At 42.9% G+C, this 25,344-nt stretch overlaps 1 protein-coding gene across 6 annotated transcripts; it reads left to right on the top strand.

The window, feature by feature from the left end:
* Positions 1-1,865: 1,865 nt before the first annotated feature.
* On the top strand, positions 1,866-24,858 carry LOC125531479. 6 transcript variants are annotated; one of them, XM_048695888.1, is made up of 14 exons: positions 6,579-6,848; positions 7,867-7,949; positions 8,116-8,311; positions 9,260-9,967; positions 10,187-10,462; positions 11,315-11,470; positions 20,211-20,587; positions 20,703-21,117; positions 21,199-21,513; positions 21,984-22,794; positions 22,905-22,963; positions 23,445-23,882; positions 24,250-24,288; positions 24,376-24,858. In XM_048695888.1, the coding sequence occupies exons 4-14, from the start codon at positions 9,278-9,280 to the stop codon at positions 24,565-24,567; spliced, it is 3,768 nt and encodes a 1,255-aa protein (XP_048551845.1). In that variant the 5' UTR covers positions 6,579-6,848; positions 7,867-7,949; positions 8,116-8,311; positions 9,260-9,277; the 3' UTR covers positions 24,568-24,858. The 6 variants fall into 6 exon arrangements, 5 of the variants coding, with proteins under 5 accessions (XP_048551845.1, XP_048551837.1, XP_048551832.1 ...); XM_048695880.1 differs by lacking the exon at positions 8,116-8,311; XM_048695875.1 differs by lacking the exon at positions 8,116-8,311 and having other exon boundaries at positions 6,595-6,848; positions 7,878-7,949.
* Positions 24,859-25,344: the final 486 nt, after the last annotated feature.

The raw sequence follows: 25,344 nt of genomic DNA, 5'->3' as shown, positions 1-25,344 counted from the left end.
TGCAAGGTGCATTTCTCCTCATTCCTCATAATTCCCTTGTTAGCCCTCTAGAAAATGAAAAGTATCTCTCTCCTGATTGACTATATCTCTCCTTGTAGCAAAAGAAGGAAATTATCTCTATGTCGATTGCATGTATCTTTTTTTTACTTTCCTGGACTAAATGATCCACTTGCCACTAACCAATAAATTTGCCAAGGGTAATTTTCTCCTAACACGTCTATAATTTCGTGCCTTGGTCCCTGTGCCGAAAATAATACACCTTAGATAAAGGAACGGAGGGAGTACTACACAAAAGAGACTGTTGAAAATAGAAAAACCTCGCCGCGTCTCAACCGACGCCGGTCACCTTCGAAGAACTGCAACTTCCATCGAGCTTCTTTTGTCGACGCACCATCCACCCTTATAATGCCTAAAGGAGGTGGCAAGTATATGGCGGGACTCGATCCGACCCGAGAAGGGCACCGTCTTGGAGACACTTGCCTTCAACCCTCTTTTTTTCATCCTTCTTGTTACATTTTGCTTTCATTTTTTGTTCTTTTTTTTAACTTTTGCTTGTCTTTTGAAATATCCCAAAGATCTCTATTACAAATATCACTGTGCATACAAATTTGAGAAATGTCAATCGTGTACTTGAAAAATGTTAAATGTTTCTAATGTATATGAAAATTGTACAATGTGTACGTAAAAAAAGTAGACATCAAAACTATATGAAAAGAATATTAATCATGTATTTGGAAAATGTTAAACGTGTATGTGAAAAAAGTTTTTGATGTATATAGAAAGTACAATGTGTATGGAAAAAGTAGATATCAAAAACTATATGTTTTAAGTAATCATGTATTTGAAAAGGTTAACTGTGTGTATAAAATTGCACACAATGTATAAAAATTAGAAAATGTGTACGAAAAAGTATAAGCTTTCAAAAATATTAATCATAAATTTGAAATATTGTAAACTTGTATATAAAAAAATGTTCCTTGTGTATATGCGCAAATGCAGAATGTGTATGGAAAAAAGCTGACATCAAAACATATGTTTAAAAGAACTTGTTAGTCATGCATTTGAAAAAAATGTTCAAAGTGTACACAATTTTATTTTATACAATGTTATAAAAATATACGTGTAGGTTAATTTTTTTATTGCCAATAAAAAATGCATGTCACATTTAAAGAAATATTCACATGTTTCCAAAAAATGTACTCCCTCTGTCCCATAATATAAGAACGTTTTTGACACTAGTGTAGCGTCAGAAACGCTCTTATATTATGGGATTGAGGGAGTACATGGAATTTTTAAAAGTGCATTTATACAATGTTAAAAAAATGTCACAAAATTTTAGAGAGAACATTATTGGCATTAAAAAAATCTTCAATGCGCATTTAATTTTTTTGACTATAAATTCGAAAAAGTGTTCAGACCATGTATTAAAATAAATATATACATCATGTGTTTAAAGAAATTCAATGTGTATCAAATAAAATGTTTCACATGTAAACTACAAATGTATATTATATACTAAAAGAGTAGACATGTGTTAAGGAAATAAAACCATGCTTCCGACTCATTTTATTATCTCTCTGTTTTTTTATTTTTATTAAAACCTATTAACATGAGATCTAGTTTCGAAGATCTCGACACAAGAATCCAATGCGGAAAATGATTCCTGGTTTGAACGCATGGTTTAAAGAGATAAAACTTCTAAATAAAAAATCTAAAAAAAACTCATATTGCGATAAATGACGCACTGTACATGCAGTGCACCAATTGTCGCAACCTGCAAAGGTAGGAGTGACGTCTGCAACAAACCAAAATGTCTCCGGATGCAACAAACCAACAATGTCTTCAGCTACGCCGGGCCGGGCCAAATCCTAGTCTGGCCGGGAATAATACCCTAAAAAAAAGAAGCAACCAAACACAACACCCCCGTCTCATCCAAAAATAAGGAGAAAAAAAAAACCTCACAAGGGCAAGCCACCGCCGCCGCCAGTCGCCACGTCCACCGCCGGCCGCGCACTCCGGTTCCTTCTCCCGCCAGGCAATGCAGTCTCTACCCTTCCCCCTCTCCGGCTGCTAGTCCGCCCGTCGCCGACGACTAAGGGCCCCGTTCCGCTCTGCGTTCGATTCGCGGGCAATGGATGCGCTCGTCTCGGCGGCGGTGGAGGAGGTCTGCGCCCGCCTCTCCCTGGGCCTCCCGGTGGCCGACCTCTGGGCCGCGCTCTCCGGCGCGTTCCGGGCGGCCGGCCTCCCGCCCGGCCTGCCCGTCAGGCGCGTCCTCTTCGCCCGCCTCGTCGCGCTCCCCGTCATCAGCCTCATGGAGGGCGAGGAGGGGGCGCTCGTCCCCTCCCCGGAGAAGGACGTGGAGGCGGCCGAGCGGCGCGGCGCCCGGCTGGTCGCCAGCCCGGCTTTGGGGGACAACTTCCTCGGGATCTACGACCACCGGTGCTCCAGTTCCAAGCTCAGCGACAACCAGAGGAAGACGCTGGAGCATGTCGCAGCAAGCAGGTGGGAATTTGGAAATCTAGTACTACTATACTATATTGATTGACTCAGTTAGTTAATTAAGTAATTATACATGCCACATGGTTCTCTTGTAATTTACTCAAAGGAGAAGTTGAGCTTGATGTTTCAGGCCCACATTGACTCATTCCTACTGGTTTAGGAAGCTTAAGCTTTACTCACACCATGTGCAGGCCATGTGGGAATCAATATGGCATGCCAACGTGTGTTTACTCACACCCTGCCTATGCTCATTCTATTTTTGTGCACACTAGTACTATATAGTCTACTGGTTAGTTAATAACTTGTATTTGTCACAGGACTTCCGGTGTCGCTCAAAGGACTCTGTCGAAGAGGTTCCACATAGAACCAAACAAGTTCTACTTCGTTGTCAAGACCCTTCAGTCGCAGGGGTTAATTGCTGGAAAACAAGCGATCGTAAAGTCTAATGGCATTGGGGGTGAGAGCGAAGATGATTCAGGGAAAAGTCTTGTCGGCAGTACCAACTTACTGTATCTCTCAAGATATGCCAAAGGATTGAATATGAACTCGCATCAAAGAACAGAGATTACAAACGTAGACGCTTTACAAGAAGATGAGACCCTCGGTGTAGACCACAAGAGCCATGTTTCTATTCACGATCATCTTCCAGCCATGAAAGCCATATGTGACAAACTTGAAGAAGCCAGTGGAAAGGTCGGCTGTTCTCTTCCTTTTGCTTGTGTGTTACTTTCTTTCAGTTGTCTAACTTTGTGCAACTATTTTCCATACATGTATAGGTTCTTGCTATTTCAGATATAAAAAAGGATCTTGGTTACAGCAAGCCACGTGGGCACAGGGCATGGAGAAATGTAGGTATTCGTGGAATCACTTGTTGCATATGTTCTCTGTACTCCTGGATTCTACTGAGACAACCTTTTCTTAGGTACTGTGTAGGCTTTTAGATGCACAGCTTGTTGAAAAAATCAGTGCCAAAGTTGACGATAAGGTGATGTTTGACCTTGCCCCTTTGTTCTCTGATCATTTGGTGTTATTATCTCATACCATTTCCTAACGGTTTTCGGCTTAATTCTTCTGGTTCATGGTGCTTCTTGTTGAGGATGGAAATTCAAGAAATTGACATAATAACCTTTATTAATAAAAATAATTCAGGAATTTAATTTTTTTATCCTTCATAAATGCTAGTTACTGTGGATGGGCTAAGAGCCCAGTGGTTGGAGCGCAACTGTGCATCCCAGCTGGCACAGGTTTGAACCCTGTGAGCGAGATTTAATTCGTGGGTTCGAACGCGGGTGTCACACTTTTCTTTTGTAATTAAAAATCTGCAGGGCTCCTCCCCTGTTGGTCTAGTTTTTTTTATAAACGCCAGTTACTGATTTACTGTACCATAATGATGATTCAGTACGCTGGTGATTTTCTTTTTCACAAAGATGATATGGCCACAGTTCTGTTTTCCACTATACTAATCTGAAGCAGAGTGTAAGTTGACAGAACTGAGACCCGAGAGTCCAGATAAAACAGTCTAATGTAAAGACGGGAAAGGCCAGACTAGAGATTTCCATGCGATAGAAAAGCATAAATTGACAAATTACTCGCATTGAAGTAAAAAAGAGAAACCATGGGTAGTATGCCCACACGTTATCTCAAGGATTGTAGCAGTTCCATTCAATAATCTGACCTATTTGGGGACTGCAACTACGTATGCAATAGCTTCTTTTGAAACTGCTATGAAAGGGCTAACAAAATCTGTCGGGCATGTAGTGACACCATTAATTCAGTCTGCAGTGCACCGTTTGAGCTTCAATCATTTACGCAGTTGCATTCTTTGTGCAACCTACAAGCTGTGTAAATCATTCCTTTTTCCAGGTTGTTGGCTGCTTGCGCCTTCTGAAGAAATTTAGTCCAGATGAGTTTAAGCCAAAAAGTACAGCCTTAAACTACAAACTTGGCATGAAATGCCTTGCAACGGATCAACTTATGGAGCTTCCATTAGACAACTGCATATACGATATGATCCATGCCCAAGGGCCAAAAGGTGCAACTCTTGTTGAGGTACCTCTCTGAAACTTTCAGCAGGGAATTGTGGTGTGTAATGTTCTTTTTGAAATGGCATGCTAACTTAAGTCATAATATCAAGAGCGCCTTCATGTTTCTTGTTTTCAGAGCTTCACTTCAGTTATGCATATTCTTCACCTTATCGTAGCTGTTTGCAACCAGCTAGAAAATATTATACTTGTTTTAAAAGATATAGGTTTTTCCACAGCTGGTTATTTAATTTAGCAACCTGCAGGACAGCAGTAATCTTAATCCTCTCCATTTTATCTCCATAAAACTATCCGACAAAACTGAAAATAATACCTTCCGAAGAAATAAATAAACACTTACCAACTTCTATCTCCCTTGCACAAATAGTGGTTTGTCAGTCCTAGCTGCCACCACCGGATCATAGGTCGTCCTTGTTGCCATGTGAGGTCCTTTTCTACAGGTTCAGTGGCTGTGATCAGTCTCACACTATAGCAGCAGCGACGACTGGGTGTGGCGGTAGGTTGAGGGTGCAACATCAATTGTGCATAGTGGTTAAGGCGTCATGTGGACTGCCACGGTTGTGTATCTTTGTAGTGTAGGTTAGCCCTGTTTGTCCATGGTTTCTACTGGTTTTTATAAAAAAAACCAACCTGCCTGTAAGGTAATTAAGTTAGGCAGGTTCCACAGTATTTCCTTATTGGCCTATCGTTGCTAACGAATTGCCATCAATAGTCATGAAGAAGTAGTCAACCCCATCGAACTCATCTGCTTGCTCTACTTAGCCTGGAGCAGAGCGGAGCAGGCAGATCTTGTGCCAGAGCAGGGGCTGCCAAGGCAACTCCGTGAACTGGTACCTGGAGTCGGAGTAGGACCTCACCATGGCATGCAGCAATCCAAGCGCAAGTTCCTCTCCATAGTGTCACAGCGGTTGTTCTTCAAGGGTTGGGGGCTTAACGATGGCCACAGCACACCAGGGCTCCCTCGTCTTCCTTGTCCTATCTAACACAACTCCCTTGTCGACGCACCATTAGTGTCCTTGTCTCTGGCTCTCTGCACCTGCTTTATACAATAACTATCTTCATGCAACACAGCCGCGTAGTTTTTACATATACACATGTGCAGTTGTTTATGATGTAATTGTTTTTAAAGATTCTAGAAGTGACACACTTGTGTACATGTTTCCATCCACAAAAGCTCAGCATACAGCACACCAGCACCAACACAAACACCAACACCATCGCCAGGGATGACTTGGGCATCTCACCAGGGTTTAAATTCCAGAAATAGTTCTCAAGCCTTACTATGTATGAGCCACAATGACACTGCTGTGGCCATCGGCCTTTTGAGACACGTGGGTTGTATAGTGTGCAAGTGTGTTTTGTGTCTGAAACACAGAGGTAAAGACTCAAAAGAAAGAAAAACTAATTTTCTAGTCTGAATCGTTTCTGGCAGAATTTTTGATATCGTTTCATGTAAGCAGGTGTCTCACTGGCATATTTGCATCCCATCCTTCCTTCTGGGCTGTACCTGGCTCATTTCTAGCATCACAATTACTTTTTTTTAGCTTCAATGGCATTAATACGTTTGAATTTATTGACTGGTCAACTTAAATAAGATAAAGACATGAAATTCTTGCGATTGCATTACCATTCTTGACTCTAATCTGTAAAAAAAATGGAACAAAATTCTCTGGCATGAAGATAGTTATTATATAAATTTGATTTATGTTTTCTGTACTATGCATCCTTTTTTTCAACCTGAGGAGAATTATTTTTTATTTGAGCTTCTGTGACTTACAGTGTATTTATTTAAGATCCATTGCAACTCGCAAACCATGCACAAGTTGCTAGTGTAATAAGGAATATTGTTTATCTCATGTTGTTAGTTTTCTTTATTTGTTGAAATTAGTAACTCATGTTCTCATTACACTTCCAACCAGCTTGGCAGACGTCTTGGGGGCAAGCACAGCAATCCAAAAGAGCTTGGTAGACGAGTGTCTTCAATGGTTAAAAAATTCAATTTGGCTTCGCAGGGTGAAGTCATAGATAAAACAACACAATACTGATTTTGGACTTCAGAAAACTTCTCACTGCACAAAGCAAATGCTGCTTTGCAGAATTGTGATGCGCTAGATGATCATGATCATCGCCCCGATTTGTGGCTTTCTATTCCATCTAAAGAATCAGATTCTCTTAGCCCACAGGGTGATTCATTTGTTGATGACAAACTCTTGTTTGAAGAAGATTGTTGTGAAAAAGCAGTCGTACTTGTACATCATCTCCCGAATAACCATGAAGCTTCTGTTGGAGTTTCTCAAGTTGAACAAGGTACGGCAATCTTAATTCCTGTGAATTCCTATACTTTTCTGTAAAAGCTGTGCTCAATACCTCTTTGGGAATTGCCATGCTGCTGTAAGAGCTTGTGGTATTTGTGCTGCCTGAAACTTGACTTAATTTGGCCTTGACTTTTGAGCACCCATAGAACCAAATGGCTTCATAATTCAACTATGCAATCAGGTAGTATGATCTATTTTGAAACCCTGCACATTCTGTTGAGGGGGCGCACGGCAGATGATAGCTAAAAACAAGTCTTTTATAGGCATGTCAGATGTAATATTTCTTCCAATTATTATTGTCCAACATACTGCTCTGCTTGATTTTGTTTACTTGTTTTGATTTATCTCTGAAGTTTTATTTATCTGTATGTGGTTCCTTTATTGGTTCCGGCAATGCGTGGTTTGACTTGCAGAGTCTATGAAACTGTAACTTTAGCAGTTAACTCTTATAATTTCTTCAATAATTTGATGCAATGATCGTATGAACGGTCGGCTAAAGCATGCTGATAATATCAAGAGAGGTCAGGGTAGACCAAACTGGACACGAGAGGAGTCCGTAAAGAGAGGCCAAAGCTAGCCATGAACAGGGGTGCGTGCAAGTTAGCTATCCATGTGCTAGAACCATGAGTTCGTTTCGAGATCTTATGTGTTTCAGCTCTAGCCTACCCCAATTTGTTTGGGACTAAAGGCTTAGTTGTTGTTGTTATGAACAAAAGTAATTTCAATTGTGAATTTACGTGACTTCTTTTACGTATTTAGACTCTTTAGTTTTTTCACCAACACAGTTATTGGGAATGAAAATATAGGTTTAGTTGCAGCGACTTATAAACTTTTGTTTCTTTTGTTTTTTATCCTTTTTCCCCTTGCACAGGCTGTTTATTCCTTTCTTTATATAATAAATGTATACGTAGCAGAGTAGGGCTATCCAGTACTGTATTTGCTTACAAAGAAAAAGAGTACTGCTATGCTTAGTTGAAGTGATCCTATTTTTATTTTTCTTCTACATGAAGTTGCCTTTCAGAGCAAGAGGCGTCGCTGGCCCTTGTCAACTTCTGATGATGGGAGACAGAAAAGGATTCTTCACATATTAAAGGTTGGCTGCTGAGTATTTGTTAATTAATCTTTTTGTATGAACCATCTGCCATCGTTACTGATCTGTTGGAAATCGTTCTTTTTCTATATGTCCTTGACTTTCTATGAGCTTGATTTGTCTTATGATATTTACTCGAAAGTTTGCTATTGGTTGATAAACTTTATAGGATCATGGATTTGCCTGTGCCTGTTACGGATACTTCTAATTGCATTGTCCATGCATGCGTTTGATGCACTTATATAAATGTCGGTGATATTTGCGCTTTCCTGAAGGGCGGGCCTGGCGCAGTGGTAGAGTCTCTCCACTTGTGGCCTGGAGGTCCTTGGTTCGAACCAGCCTCCTTGCAGAATTGTTATGCAAGGGTAAGGCTGTCTAGAAATTCCTCCACTTTATAGGAGCACTTTACATACTTTGTAAGTGTTACTTTGTGCAATTTGTACTCTCTATACAGGACTCCGGTCGCTTATTCACTTTCAGCACCAATCATTTGAAACATAAATCTGTTAGACAAGCTTTTTATGGGTCATTTGACATCCCTATAAGTTATTTCCTATACAAATACTGTTAGTTTTTCTCATCTTGCTATGGGTTGTGAGTCTCATGAAACTGTGGCACGTCTGCAGCCATGAACACATGGGATGCGCCAGGTGTCTTGTTCTGTCATCTCTGCTTTCGTCATCTATAGCCTCCCTCTTCACTGTTTTACTGTTGGTGTTGGCAATGCCCCTAGTATGTCCATGTGTCATGGTTGGGCCAGTTTTATGGCTGCTAATATGTCAAGATTTGATGACAGACACAAGGAATCTGCAATACAATGATGAAAATAGAGTTATATGTGATATTTATACATGATAACATGATTTCTGGGGATTTTAATAATCCAAAATAACTTATTTAAGGGTCAGTTACACACTATTATTTTTTCATCTTTTTTTAGGTTAAAAATGGTCTGCAGGACCAGATTGTAGGTTCTATATTCCCCAGGCATGTTTCCTTACAGTACACTCCAATTTTCTTGAGTGTGACAGCTTTGTTGCAGTGATGTTTAGTTCTCTGTTTCATGTTCTTCATTTGAGTGAAACTGGATTAACAGTTTTGTTTAATTTTATTGCTCCAATGAAGGATACATAGAGGTACGCACAGCCTATCATACTGGTGCAGATGCAAGAGAATAATCTGTAGTTTTATTATAATCAGAATTGCGAGAAGCAATCTGTGCGTGTGCGCGTATCATATTCATTCCCTGTGTATGTACACCCTTCGCATATCTGTCCGCATCTTATGTAGCACCTTCCTGTTTCCCTGTGCAGAAAAAGAATTTTGTACTGATGGTGGAGTTACGTAAATGGTTAGAGAAAAAGGAAAATGGAAAAATAATGGACAGGAAGACATTGATTCGCACTTTGAATAAGCTTCAGCTAAAGCGTATCAAAGTTAATGCCCCTCTTGTTACAGACTACACTGGCAGTCGTTCCATTGATGTGATACTGAATCCTTCTGTCAAGGTCATGTCACCGGAACTCATGGATCAAATTAGGAACAGACTAAGGAATTTTGATTCTCAAAGGCGTTCAGGTGCAGCTGCTAAATTGAAGCAAAAGCATACGCTTGCCATACATGGATTGAAGGTTCAACGCAGAGCCAAAGTTAAAAAAATACCAATATCAGAAGCTATTCATGCCAATGGATTCATAGGTGCAAAGATGATTCGGGCAAAGCTATTACATAAATTTCTATGGGAATATGTTAGTGGTTTGCCAAATCTTGATTGTGCCAAAGAAGGGCATGACAAGAACCTTAATCAATCATGTCAGTTTTCAATCACAGCAGCTATAAAAGAAATGCCTCTTGAACTCTTTCTACAAGTTGTGGGATCAGCAAAGATTGACAGCAGCACTGTAACTAAGTGTTGTGGAAAAACACTTTCAGAGATTCCTATCGGCGTATACAGTCAGCTCATGGGCACTCATGCCAAGGGCCGCCTCTCACGCTTAATAACTATTTTAAATAGGCTCAAGGTAATATTTGCCTTTTCTATTTTCAATTAGTATTGCGAGAATCTCAAATTTTAAGTGTGTTCTTAAAACTAACATCACAAAGCTGGGTTTATTGGGTTGACATTTGGCTGATGTTTCTTTTGTTATAGCAATTCCTCTTCATGTTTAATGCAAGTCAGCTTGCATGATATCTGGACTGGCGAGCGCAATAGTGACCATTTGTTTATTTGTGTTTGCTAGTTGATTGAACTTGTAAGCAATCATGTAGAGGATTCTGATGTGCGATCAGGGGATATCCCTACATATTCGCTGGAGCTCAGGCCTTACATTGAAGAACCAACACCAAGCATTGTTCAGTCATCACACGTCAGTATGAACCATCGTCCAAAATTTCGGCATGATTTTGTGCTCTCAAAGCAGGAATCTGTCGATGCTTACTGGGAAACATTAAAGTACTGTTATCTAACAGCTGGTTCAGCTGAGCCAAGTTCCTTCCCTGGTAATTGTGTACCTGAGGTAGTGTGTTCTACGCTCACCCCTTACTCCTGAAGATCTTTTGCGGCTATGCATTTATAGACATGTAGTTTTGCATTTTCATAATTGTGTACTACTCCCTCCGTTCTTAAATATATGACCTTTTAGAGATTCCACTATAGACTACATACGGAGCAAAATGAGTGAATCTACACTCTAAAGTTTGTCTATATACATCCGTATGTAGTCCATAGTGAAATCTCTAAAAGGTCTTATATTTAGGAACAGAGGGAGTATATGATTATTCTCTGTTTTTTTATTGGCTAAACTGGTCAGTGTTTTTTTTACGCTAACCTTCATTTCATTCTCTTGTCGTAAACTATTCCATCACATAAGATCCTCTCTGGTAAAATGTGCATGCTGTATTTGGATGGGCCGAGCTGGCTTGCATCCTTATCATTTCATAATTGTGGTATTCGACTATTGCCATCTCTCTATGACTTCAATACCATATGTGACTACTGCTGGTATTCACTATTTCAGTTTTACTCATGATTGTCTGCTGCAGTGCTGCTGCTCAATATAGCCATTGCAATCTTAGTTGGCTAGTTGCATGTATCTTGAATACCATTCGTGACTACTGCTGGTATTCACTATTTATTGTTTGTAGTATCTTTTAAGTACATATATTTTCAGCTGCAAGCATGTTATTGTTTGTTGAACTTTTTTCCAGTAGTTAATCCTACTATTTTTTATGCGCTCAACAATTATACCCACTGTGAGCAATATTGGTTGGCATTGGCTATTTTGCAAGATTATTGAGATCTGTCAGGCCTGAGCTGTGAACTTGCGATTTTCATCTGTGGAAGTTCTTATATGATACTGTCCTTGTAGGTTTCTCATGTACGGTCATGGAGTTCAGTAAGAGTAATGACTACCAAACAACGTCTGGAATTACAAACTCGTCTCATGAATGAAAACGAGAAGGGGATACTTCCTCACAAAGTTTGCTGTATAATTGCAAAGGATTTGAATCTCTCTGTGCAGCAGGTATGTGTTTGAAGGTCGCCCATTTCCATTTGGAGATTCGTATTCCATTTGGAGATTCGTATGGATTACTCTTTTTTTTACCATGTCTATTCAACTTCTGTACTAATGTTTTTTCTTGACCTATCAAATAAAAAATTAACAAAGACACATGCAAAGTATATTAAGAAAAGGGTAAACAGAAATCTGCTAAAGAATCAATAAAACCTCAACCCAAAATATGGGAATGCTTAATGTTTCAGCAGTGAACCTCAAGTATGTTCCCAGTGTCATCGTTATGTGTTGAGCACAGGAGGGGCGTACCTTGTCGACAGGTCAGGTGGCTGTTCAGTGCGGGAGAGGCTCTCTCTCCCTTCTGGTCGAGCTCCTTGCCACTGCCCCGTCCTCTTCTATTAGGTCAGTCACAATGGGCTCGGGCCACTTTAGCAATACATTGGGCCCTCATCTAACACTTCCCTTTAGAGGGGTGATAGATATCTATCATTCCCATCTTGTCACACGCCAGATTGCATTTTTTAGTTCCCAATCCTTTAGTCAAGCAGTCTGCAATCTGCTACCGGGAATTCACATGCTCAATCTGGATGATCCCAGCGTCAAGTTTGATTCTATCATGCTGCATTGGATTGTGTGATATGTTGATTGCTGATTGGTTATCATACCGCACATTCATACAATTAGTCTTCAATATCTTCAATTCTTTTAATAAATTTGTGGTCCACAACATCTCACTTAGCCATTGAGCCATAGCTCTATATTTGGCCTCGGCAGTCGACCTAGACACAACAATCGGATTCTTACGTCTGCATGATACTAAGTTCCCACCAACAAAGACACAAAATCCCGAAGTTGATCCGCATCACAATATCCATCAACCACGAGATGCATGTGTTACTCAAAAAATAATAGTCCCTTCTCAGAGTTCCGTTCAAGCACCTCCGAATTCTGTATGACCACTCTTAGGTTCATGCATATACCCCCTTACATATATCTGCTTAGCACACTTACTGCAAAGGCAATGTTAGGGTGTGGATGATGTAAGTACAACAATCTCCCAACTAATCTGTGATATCTCTCCTTATTCACTGGCTCTCCTGAGTGAGTTGTCACTTTGTGGTTTTGATCAATTGGAGTTGATGCTGCCCGACATCCTATCATTCCTACATCGCTTAGGAGATCTAAAGTATATTTCATCTGAGATAGCGCAATCCCTCAGACCTGGCCACCTCTTTCCCCAAGAAGTATTTGAGTCGGCCAAGATCTTTCACTTTAAAGGCCTTACCCAAAGACTCTTCCAGCCGCCACCTCTTTGCCCTATGATAATAAAATCATTCACATATACATGAAGTATAGTGTTTTTCCCCTTTTCATGTCTGTAGAACAGTGTATGATCACCATTACAGTGCCCATACCCATATTACATACAACATGTTTGAACTCGTCGAAGCATGCTCTTGGAGACTGTTTCAGACTATAAAAGCTTTTTTTAACCTATATAAAGAGCTTTCTTTAACCTGCATACCTTGTCAGCACTCTGTGAAGTAGAGAAGCTAGGTGGGATCTTCATGTTGACCTCCTCCTGCAGGCCCCATGCAAGAAAGCATTCTTCACATCAAGTTGATGTAAAGACCACCCGAAATTTGCTGCCCAGGAGATCATAGTTACTGGAGCAAGTCTTATCATAGTCAATGCCGTAGGTCATGCTCTACCCCCTCGCCACGAGCCTTGCTTTGTACCTTCCAATCTTTCCTTCTGCATTCCGCTTCATAGTGTATACCCACTTGCAACTGACTGTCTTCTTTCCCGTTGGAAGAGATGTTAGTACCCATATCTTGTTCTTACTCAATGCTTCCAGCTCCTCTATCATAGATGCTCGCCACTTTGGATCCGCTTTTGCTGCCTTCCGATCAGTTGGAGGAGACACCAGTTGAAGCGAATCAACAAATGCTTTGTAGGTAGGAGATAATGCTTCATAGGAGACATAATTTCCAATATCATTTGCATCGAACCCATACCGTTTCTTTGGTATCCCTGCTGTTGTTCGAGTAATTCTCCTCAAAGCAATTTTCTCATCTATTAACCGTTCTGTAGCGAGTTCAGCCTGATCCCATCAGAGGGAATTGAAATCACATGAGCACTGCCCTATTGTTGTTCTTTCTGTGGCTGATCTAGTTGCTCCCCCTGACATGCAACACTATCACCTCGCCTCAATACACCTTTAGCAGTTGGCTTGTGAATCACCTCGCCTCTGCGAATACACCTTTAGCAGTTGGCTTGTGATCCCTGACAAAATCATTCTTTCCCAAAAGTAACTCAAAAGGTGACTTCATACCCAGTATTCTGCGACTGATCAGGTATGTCAGTCATCACAACTTCACTCCACAAGAATTCCAGCACATTCATAGTAAACATCAATGATCCAGCAACCTCCAGAATATATCGATTCTTCCTTTCTACCACTCCATTTTGAGGAGTGTTCGAACATGAGGTTTGGTGCAAAATCCCTTGCTTTGATAAGAAAGCCCAAACACTTTGTTCACATACTCAGTACCATTGTCACTTCTTATCACTTGTACCTGAACATTCAAGTGATTTTTGACATAACCATGGAAAGTCTTGAAACATTGGAAAGTTTCATCCTTGTGACACATCAAATAGATCCATGTCATACGTGCTTGGCAGTAATAAAGGTTACAAAATACTTTCCACCACTAACCGACACCACAGGACTTGTCCACACATCCGAGTGAACAAGCATGAATGGGGATATACTTCTAAGTCCCTTACTCACATAAGATGTCCTCGTGTGTTTCACAAACTCACACCCATCACATTTCAGCTTGTTCTTATCTACTCCATGCATTACATCAGGAAACAACTTATACACCCATCCCGAAGTGATGTTTCATCGCCACTCTCTTACACAATTGCCGCAAACATTGGGCTGCCCATCTGACCAAGCCCATCACGTTCCATGCACCAGAGTCCCCTACGCCTTATTCCAGTCCCAATCAAGCACATTCCTTTGTCAACTGCCCTGCAACACACCTGGTCAATCAAAGCACTCATAAACAACAGATTGACCGGGAAAGCTGGCACATGTAGGATTGTAGATAACTTAATAGTAAGTGTACATTGAATTGCCCCAAAATACCCTTGATAGGCTACCATGTCCCGTCAGCAGTACATAGTGTTACTTTGAGAGGGAGTGAGCTGATCATATGACTCAGATTCCCTGAAGTCACTTGCAACATGTTTAGAAGCACTAGAGTCTAGAACCCACTCCGAATCAGTTTTGTGAGCAGCAATTTTGGCCTTTACCGAAAAAGGCCCCCCCCCCCCCCGCTTTGTATTCCAAAGCAACCAACACCGAGTACAAAGATCGCTGTGGCAAGCAGCACAACAAGCCAAAAGCAAAAGAAGAAACAAATGCCAACCAGGCAGCTCGGCAAAGCACGGATGACCCGCCACCGCGGCGCCCACCAGATACAAACCACCACAGGCCGAGGCTCCGAACCGCCGCGCACCAAGCAGCACCTCCAAGAAGGGGTGCGACGCCGACGACGCTGCTGCTCGGACGAGTCCTAGGGTTTCCCCCGGCATGCAGAGGGAGGTGTGGGATGGATACCACTAACACCCTCCAGGAAGGAATGGTGGCACCCGCAGGTGTCACCACATCGAGGCCGAAGCCGGCAGGGATTTCTCCCACACTCCAAACCCAACCGCCCAGCCGGACGGAGCCTACCCGCCAAACCGCCGCCCACCACCATGCACCAACGCAGTTGCGCCGCCACCCACGCCGCCTCACTACGAACACCACCACGAGGCAAAGAGGACCGGAGAGACGTGCACCACGACGGGAGCAGCAACCACGAAGCCGAGCGGGAGGGAACCACCTCCACCGCCGTCGTGCGGGAGGCCCGTGCCTCCAGCACCGTTGCGGTCGCCGTCCGGACGCGGCAGCGGGGGATGCCGGGCCACCCCTGGCCCAGCCAAGCCCGAAGCGGACCCGTTAAGCCCTGCCGGCCATGATGCAACAGGCCGGCGTCGGTGTCGCTAGCACCCAGCCGCTCGTCGTGTCTCCCCAGCCTCCCGGAAGCCATGCCGGAGACCATCCCTGCCGGCCCGCCCAGGCCCAGATGGGGCCCGAAGGGCCCAGATCTGGGCTGAGCGGGCGACGCCAGATCACGCCACCGCGCCGCCTCGCCACCAACGGCGCCGCCGCCACCCAGCTGCTCGCTTGTGTCGCGCCACAGAACCCCGCCACCACGCCAGACCGCCGTCGCCTAAGTGCACCCCCCGGTGCAGCTCCGCCCGCTACGAAGAGCGACCGGGAGGGGAAGGGCAGGGAGGCCGCCGCCACCAGCAGCCTCGGGGCCAAGCCGGCCGTGGGCGCCGGCGCCGGCGGCGGGAAGGAAGGAGGGAGGGAGGGAGGGCCTGGAAGGATGAGAGAGGTCGCGTGGCCGGTCGCCCGGGGGGGGGGGGGCGACGCAGTCGTGAGAGGAGAGCCAAGTTGCTGGTAAAACAACTTATCTGAAGTTTTTCGCTGTGATTCCTTTTGGCCTTTTCAGTGTTGTCCTCATTTGTATAGATAAAATGAGCCAACTTTCAAAGACTAGTACCCTCCTCGCTATCATGCTATTCGTTCTCACTGGTATCCTCTACTTGGATCACTTCGCCAAGGGAAAGCAACAAAGCACACGCTTGGTGCGACATACTTGCTGCACATGTGCATAGCAAACCAATGCCATTCGTCGTCGTGTCCTCTACCTCGCGCATCTCATAATCGCCCGGCACATGCGTCCTCTTCAGATCATGGTCTTCTCCCAGCTGCACTGACTCCCCCTCGATGCGACCACAACCCGCAGTTGCCTTCACGCGCCTTGACGCAGCAGCTGCGCCCTCGCTTCCCATGATAGCCTAGACCTCTTTTGCTCCTAGCTGCACCACCTGCTCCAATTTCCCCTCTCCAATCAGTAGCAACAACAACGAATGCAACAGCTGACACCAAAGCAATAGCCAACAACAACAGTGCAAGCCTCCTTTTCTTCTTTGTTTCCCGCTTCTTCTCCATACACCCATTGTGTCGTCTACGCACATTTAATGTGCCAGGTGATGGAACATGGGCTACCCGGGGCTCGTGCCACTTTGCGTCCCCTTTTGAGCTATGATGACCCGAGCCTATGGATTCAGCCATCTTTTCCTCGGCGACAGTTGAACTGGACCTGACCCCGGCCAATCATGACATCAGTGATGGCCTCATTAAGGATTTGCGGCGCTTCACTCTTCCTGTGTGGCCTTGGCCAAGCTTGACCAGGCCGGGCGCTCTTTGTTGCATAGAGCGGTCGGCTCATTATGGGCCGGCCCTTGGTACAACTACGACAAGGCAAAGGATTTGGCTGCCGAGCATGTCCTACGTGCACGTTGCTGGCCCCACCTTTGGGTGCCCACACCCAACTGATCCCATTGTTCCTTCCCTTCAGGTGAATGCTACTAGGTCTAATTTTTTTCCAGCAGTTCCAGGAGTCCATCAAGACCTCACTATGTAATCCAAGAAGGCGCGCTCAGTTCGGATTCGGGGGTTGCTGGTGGTGCCATGGCCTTGGGTGTACGAGCAGGCCGGGACTCGGCCCACCCAGCGGACGACGTACACTAGGGGTGTATCACCAACTTGACGAAAAGACTATCGTCCCAGAGTTCTAGTAGTATCCTGCTAGATCGTAACCAACCAGGAACCCTAGCCCTATCCCCATATGTAAGGCATGGCTATGGTCCTCTTTCAATGACTCTATCTTACCTACACGATCCTTGCGATCTCACTATTATACTCAAATCCAAGCTCTCATATGAGGCTGGTCATATACTATACACGAAAGCAGGAGTAGGGTGTTACCTCCACCATGAGGGTCCGAACCTGGGTAAACCGCCTTGTGTGAATCCCATCTGGCGATCCACCTATGTACATCACTGCATTATGATTACTGTTGGGATATTGAATTGTCACTTTACGTTTCCAGGCTTACCCTTATTGTTCTGCCACACTAATACGGCCTCAGAGCCCTCATATGAATATGTTAAGGCGTATTAGTATTGTTCTAGTAGTCCTTTTCCTTTCTTATACCTCAAGTCTTTCATACTATGTATTTGCCCCATAGGCCTTACAATACATTAAGTTGCTTCTGTAACTTGGTATTAGAGCCATAAGTTTCTCTTTCACAAGCGCAACTCATGCTCATCCAATCTCGATCTACCTTTTTTTGGTCCCTATCCGAGCGATAGCTCGTAGTCACCTCCAGATTATATCCCTGTCGTTGCCTCATTCCCTTCTCCCAGGAAAGCACGAAGGTCCGCATCCATCTATTCCCGATTGGATCGATTTGGTCGATTCGTCCTTGTTCGGCCAACATAGACAGCCACCTGTAGGTCTTCCTCCTCAAGGTCGCCACCTCCAGATCGACACCCGCCGCCGCCTCCCCTCTAGAGATGGCCAGGTGAGAGGCATCCTTGAAATGGTGGGCACACCTCGGGCAGGAAGAGTCAGAAGCAATGGTTTAGTGTTGCAGGTTCGCCTTGGTATTTAGTCGACCCCGAAAGAGAAGCCTGCCAAAAATCTTGACCTTGATTGGTGCTTTGGGAACTCCAAATCCTGTCGTCATGGATGTCGACCTCGTCGGCGGAGGAGAGTAGCGAGTAGGCGCACCTCGCGGAAAACAGGACGCCATGGGTGAGGAACCTGTCATGGGAGCGTCCCTGGTAGCAACATCCTGCAACAAAGATAGAAGAACAACAAGCTCTGCAGAAGGAACATGGGTTAGGCGGTTCCGCAGGGTAGCAAGTAGGCCATCATGCACGACCTCATAGACTAAAACGGAGGAGTATGTGGAGTGGGAGAAAAGGTTAGGGTTGGTGAGCCAAGAGTCAAACAAAAAGTAGGTGGAGGTTCCAGTGTTTATTAAAACAAAGGAAATTGAGAAAAGGTTTTGGATCTGGTTTTTAACAATCTTCCAAAGGAAGGAGGGGTTTCAGGGTGTAAGAGAAAAATTAAGCGAGTAGTGCTGAAGGAACCATCTAGCGCAAGGTAAGTCTAGTTTTTTAAGAAGTTTGAAGGCAAATTTTAGGAGAAGGCAACATTTGTCCAAGGGATAAGACACTTGGTGCCCGAGCAGGTTTTCGAGGCAGCCCAAAAGGAGGACTAGCGAATCGTGTCTAAACGTTTGATAATTTTCTTAGGGAGTTTGAAGACAGACATGAAGTGAGTGGCAAGAGCGTCAAGTGTGGCGGAGATTAGGGTTAGGCGGCCACCCCGAGAGAGCAGGCAGGCGGCCCATCCGGCGAGGTACTTTAGAAAGCGTTGTACTAGCTGTTCGAAGGCAGATGAGGGGAGGCGAGTGTGAGACAAGGGGGAGTCCCAGGTAAATCTGGAGAAAGCGGGAAAGGTCGTGGCCAAATGTTTGTGCGGTATTTTGAGCAAGCGTCGGCGTGGTATGGATGGGAAGGAAATTTGTTTTGTGGAGTTGATGGATAGGCCCGTAGCCAAGGCGAAGTCATCCAAGATGGATTTTAGATTCATGGTGGCCGAGGCCGAGGCCTGAGCAATGATAAGAGTGTCATCAGCATATTGCAGAACAGTTGGAGCGCGGTCAGGGTAGATCAGGTGGCAGAAATCATTTGGTTTGAAAGCCTGCAGGATCATACGCTGCAGCAGGTCGTTCACAATGATAAAGAGGTAGGGGGTGGCGGCCCCCTGGCGAAGGCCGTTCTTGCAAGAGATCCAGTTGGCGGGGATACCATTGAGAGGAATAGCAGTTTTGCTGGAGATGAGGAGAGTCCTGATCCAGGATACCCATGTAGATGGGAAACCCCGTGCCATGAGGATGAGCAGCAGGAAGTCCCAGCAGATGGAGTCAAAAAGCTTTTCAGAAGTCGAGCTTGAAAATCATCGTGGGGGCCTTTCTGATGTGGCAGGCACTAAGGATGTCTGCGGCGTAGATAAAGTTTTCTGGGATATTTCTGCTAGAGATGAAACCGGTTAAGGGTTTGAGCCTAATGGTGATGGCCTTAGCAATAGCTTTAGGGGGGGCAGTTTTGCAGAGAGATAAGGCGGAAAGCGTCGGGACTTCTGGCGGAATCATTCTTAGGCAGAAGGATCATGTGAGCCTGGCTGAAGCGTTCGACATCGACCTGCAGGTTGGTGAAATCATTACAAAAGGGAAGGACGGAGTGTTTAACCGAGTGCCAGAATCTGCGATAGAAGCCTGGCCCCAGCCCATCTGGGCCAGGGCTAGCGTGAAGGTTCTCATTTGGATGATCTGAGGGACTTGGTCGTGGATTTTGGATTATCATTTCTCCCGTTAGTGTTACACTTCAAATGCTATACTATTGCAGAGGCTTGAAAGGGGAGGGGGGGGGGGGGGGGGGGGGGGGGGGGGGGGGGGGGGTTAAAGAGAATTAGTCTAGGAGTCCTTATTAGGCTATATTTCCTTTCTTTCACCTCAAGTCTTGTACTATATATTTACCCCATGGGCCTTGCAATACAATAAGTTACTTCCATAACAGAATACAAGAGCTATTTATAACGTCTGCTTACATCATTCTTTTGTAATTAAGAACAACATCCCATTTTCATTATTTTTTGGCTGAGTTGTTTTAATATTTTTTGTTTGAGCAGTATTTTTAGTTTTGTATACTATCTGTATGGTTGCTGTTCAATAATCACTCACTGGACGGATTTGTTTTGCTGATGTAGGTGCTTTATGCTTCCTCCAAGAATAGACAGCTTCATGGACAGGCAGGCATTTCTGATACACAACATCAACAAAAATCTAATTCTAGATCAACCTCTCAGAAAAGGAAAAGATCGGCTAACGAGATTGCCATGAAGTTTATTAAGCAAAAAGTTTTAGCTAGTGGATCATCCTCACAGAGGTTAGTCAAGTCTATTCTGGATGAAGAAATAACAGAGAAAATCTCCCCATCACCCACTGGCCTACCAGAACAACGTCATCGAGCTGGCAGCACTCCCACACACAACATTGTTGGTACTTTCTTGCATACAAATAAAGACAAGGGGGTCACCAGACGCATGGGAAAGAAAATTTTCTTTTGGACATCCGAATCTGACAGGTATTCCTTGATTGACCATCCATATTCTTATATATTAACAGAATTCAGTTACACTTAATAATGATTTGAATTTTTCCATGATGCCTGGGGCCTGATCTGTTTTTATTATTTTCAGAAAATTGCTCATGGCATACACTAGATACCGCACAAGACGTGGAGCAAAAATATCCCGTGTAGCTTGGAACTCTATTTCTGATCTTCCAGCTCTACCAGCTGCATGTTGTAAAAGGATGTCAACTTTGAGAGCTAAAACAAACATAAGAACAGCTGTGAATCGAATCTGCAACATTCTTTCAATACGGTATAAGAGATCAAAAGCGAAAGAATTATCAAATTCCGGTTATGAGAATTCTGCAGATTCAGATTCTGAGCAATTCAATTGGGATAATTTCGATGATCCGGAAATAAGAAATGCACTTGATGAAATCCTTGAATTCATTCGACTAGGAAACATGGGCCAGACCAATCGGATTAGTCCAGAGAATGAAAGGAGGAATGATGATGTCGCTGAGGAAATTCGAACTGAGCAGGTATGACCGGTCAGTAATTTTATATTTCTCCTCAGCCAATATATACTATTTAATATTGACTTTTCACCTTCAAATAATCAGGTTATGCAATGTCCAACCAGCAGAAGCACTATAGCTCCAGAGAATGTGGAATTGTGTACATGTTCCAATTCAATGCATCCAAGTAAAAACGTGGCAATTCCCTGTAGTGTTCATGAAAACAACATTAGACTCAACAATGCTGAAATTAATAAAAGATCCTTGGCAATTGCCAATGCATTAGAGCTCCTGAAGGTGTTTCTTCTCAGTTCATTATCGGGTTCAGAAGCACAAGCTGCATTAAAAGCCACCTTTCAGCTTTATTCAGAGAGTGAAATTTTTACTGCCCTTTCCTTTCTGAGAGGGAAGAACTTCTTGGTTAGTATGTGTAATTTATCCATCAGTTTATCAAATCTCTTTTATTTATTTCTTCACTATGCTCTGTATGTTTTGATCTGTAGTAGCTCCCCTTGCTGGGACCTGCATCTGAAAAATCAAATATATTGATAACATCATTAAAATTTAATATCTTAGTATCTTACATGCCATGTTGAGTTTTGTTAGTTGAAAAAGAAGATTGTTCTTTTTGCGTGAGAGGCCTATTTCTACATTTAGGTTGCACTTTCATAGGATTAAACATAATATATATCTGAAACGTGGTCGTATCACAAACTAGGAGATTAGCTTTGTACAACTTAGACACACTAATGTAAGCTTGCCTATGGTGGATGTCGATGTTGGGTTCTGATGTGGATGGCTAGAACTATGTTAAGCCAAAGTATAAATGTGTGTGGTTACATTCCTGCACTACTGTCTCTGACTTCTACATACTACCCCCTGTTTTGCAGGTTACTGGAAATGGAATGAAACCTGTAACCCTTTCTGGAAAATTCTTCTTTGATGCTTCTTATTCACCCTTCCCATATGGTTCAGGGAAAAAGGCTTCTGAATTTTTGAAATGGTTTGTAGGGCAGCAAAAGAATATTGTGGACAGTACAGTTTATTTGCATCCAGATCCACAATGCGGGGAAATTGTTCACATCTTTTCTCTTGTGTTGTCAGGAGAGCTACTCATTTCACCTTCCTTGCCAAGTGAAGGAGTTGGTGAGGCTGATGAACCTAACAGCTTCAGTCCTTCAATCGAGGATACCAGTGATTTGGATGACTGTACTTACAAACGCAAGGGTACAGAGTTGGAAAGCAGTAGGACTAAGAGACACAAACCTTTTCCCCATATAGATAGCCGCAGAGATAAAGGTTTCCCTGGTATCCAAGTGGCTTTGAATCAAGAGAGGATTCAAACAAACAATCCCATGCAGGTGTTACATCATAAAGAATGCCTTATGTTTACTTTAGCTAGGGAAATGGGCAGCAAGGATGTTGATTCCCAGGTAGAAAGCCGTGACATGTTGCCAGACTTAAACGATCTGAATTCATGTCGCTGTTTATTGTCTGCATTTCATTTGGAGAATTCTTATAGAGGATGGCCTTGGGATGCTATGAAATTATATGCCGAACAGTTACCATCATTATGTTGTAATAAAAATGAACCGATCGTTCTTTCATCTGACCTGTTCAGAAATGCATTTTGTATTATTCATCAAACTGGTGAACAAGGAGTTAATCTGAGGGAAATGTCACAGGCACTGCATCCACTAGGTACTCTTTATTCTTGTGAATAAAAACTGGTGTAGTTTTTGTAGAACTTACATAAAGCTACATCTTTTTTTGCTAGGATTCACTTATTTGGTTTTATCCCCTGCATGCAGGCATGCAATCTATCAGTTTGGTTGTTGATATGCTTGAGAGATTTCAGCTGGCCATTAAGGTAGATCTGTGGATATGTATATAGTAGATTGGTGTGCCTGTTTTTATTATTTATCACTGTCTATCGATGGATTGATTAAAATTTACTTCTGTTGTTTTACTTTCTTTCTTTTATTTTTCTTTTCTCTAGTTCTGCATAAATTCAACAGATAGATAGTGATATTCCTTTCTTTCTATATTGAGTATTGTACACTTAAAATTGGCATCAACATTGTTAAATATGTACTCCTCTGCTTCACAATACTTGTTTTAGAGTTGGCCACAAGAACTAAGAAGGTAAATAAAATGCCATCTGACCCTCAATTTGTCCTCTCTAAGGCATGCATATGGTGGAGGAACTTAGTGATGCAATTAAGGAAGGATAAGATTGTAAAAAATTGACCAAAATTGTGTAGAAGTTGTAGAAAATCAAGTATTCTGAAGATTGCATTTTTTATTTCCACATCAATTAACATATAGGAGTCTGAATTTGGTCAATGCAGGTCAATGCATATGATGGTGTGCAGATTGTTGACTCATTACATAAGCCAAAGTATCATATAACCACACTCGCCGAGTACAGCCATTGCAGCTGTTCGCGAGCTCCAGGTTCTGAAATGGCATCAACTGGAGACACCAGAAATATACTGAAAGAGAAGCACTCGACGATGCCTCTTAATTTGCATGGAACTGTAAGGAAGCTTGGCGAGGGGCACACTGTCACAGTTGTTGATGTTGAAAGGAAGTCAAGCTCTCATTTGCAGAGTGAAAGTCCTGGAGATGATGAAAGGCCATCTACTTGCTGTCATGTTTGCAGAAGTCGTATTTATCATCCAATATTACCGTGGATAAATGGCGATGGCAGCATGAATAGCACTGTCTATGAAGGTTTAAGCCGTCGTATTATTGGATATGTCATGCAATATCCAGGAATTTCGGAGGTGAGTGTGTTAATTTTTATTATTTAGACCTGCTTATTTTGTGATGGGAAGTTCTATACATGCAATTGGATTTGTGAGTTGCTGGGTCAGTCGTATTAATGTTATGAAGAAAGCACGCTTGTATTGACTTTCAAAATAGGTAACCTTGTAGTAAGATTTTATTTATGGGTGTTGCAACTCTAAACTTCATATCATGATACCGCTTAAAGCACTCATATTTAAGGTTTTCTAAATCCATCAGACAGTTGTTCTGAATATTATCAGTTACTGAAAGATGTTTGCATTTCCATATGGAGTTATGATTTTACCTATATTTGTCAATATTGTTGAATTAAAAGTTGCTCTGCTCTGCTGTGTCGTGTATCAGGAGGACGTAATCCGTCGGATGGATGTACTGAATCCTCAGGTATGTATGTTGGCTACATTATATCATGTTTGTACTATACATTCGATATTCAAATGTTAGTAACTATTTCACCCTGTCCATGTGCAGACATGCAGGACCTTGCTGGGGAAGCTGACAATTGACAAACACCTATATGTTCATGTTGGGGTGTTTGATGAAGATGTGCCTAGTGCTCCCATCATGCTGCAGGGTCTTTTGAAGCAAGGTCACTATGAAGAACGCTCGAGGTCTGCAAGGCGGCGCTACTTTGCTAATCCGATGAGCACCTTCATGCTGTAGGACAGATGCGGATGGCCTGTTCTATAATTTATTGGTGCCATCCCTCCCTTGTAAAATATACTACCCTTCTGATCCATATTAATTGTCGCTGATTTAGTATGGATCGGAGGGAGTATGCCATTTTAGTTTTGTCCTAAGAAGTCATTATTATGCTGCATATATATGCAAGATAACTTAGAATTATTGATTCTGTGTGCGCACTATATCTGTATATATGAGTGAGGTTGTATATATATACTAGTATTTAAAAATGGATAGTTTAAAGTTCAGCATATCAGTTATACACCTGAACTTCTGACATGATGCTTATTTATCCTCTCTTTTTGAAACGGTTCTTTTATTTTATCATGATGCCTACGTACAAATGCAGCCACTACGCGTACTAAATTTTGTGGGCCGGACGAGCATGTACGTGGTGTTATATGTGCCTACATACAAATGTGAGTTTGGCCATATTCTTTTTTTTTTGGAAAAAAGATATTGGACATATAATAGACTGAAGCAAATACAAAATTAGTTTTTTTTGAGAAGCAAATACAAAATTAGCTGTGTTGGAGCCGGAGGCGGACACCCTTGCCCTCGATACGATCAGCATGGGCGCCCATAGAACGCGATCGCCTCCGATCATGGCAATTTGATAAAATAGCACGTCTTTCCTTGCACCTTAATAAAATAGCACATTTTTCTTTTTGTTTGATTAAATGACACACTTTTCCTCCATGGCTGGATAAAATAGCACAAACTGATTTTTTTCTCAATTTTCTGATATGGGCCTAC

Source organism: Triticum urartu, chromosome 1 (genome assembly GCF_003073215.2).
Source record: "Triticum urartu cultivar G1812 chromosome 1, Tu2.1, whole genome shotgun sequence".
NCBI lineage: Eukaryota > Viridiplantae > Streptophyta > Magnoliopsida > Poales > Poaceae > Triticum > Triticum urartu.
This window is presented reverse-complemented; position numbering and strand designations above follow the sequence as displayed.

Bases quoted from the DNA above. Each gene is read 5' to 3' on its own strand.
- LOC125531479 (XM_048695875.1), top strand. From the start codon at position 6,654: ATGATCATGATCATCGCCCCGATTTGTGGCTTTCTATTCCATCTAAAG. The intron at 11,471-20,210 runs GTATGTGTTTGA...TTGCTGATGTAG, and splicing joins TGAATCTCTCTGTGCAGCAG to GTGCTTTATGCTTCCTCCAA. The intron at 22,964-23,444 runs GTAGATCTGTGG...TGGTCAATGCAG, and splicing joins GATTTCAGCTGGCCATTAAG to GTCAATGCATATGATGGTGT.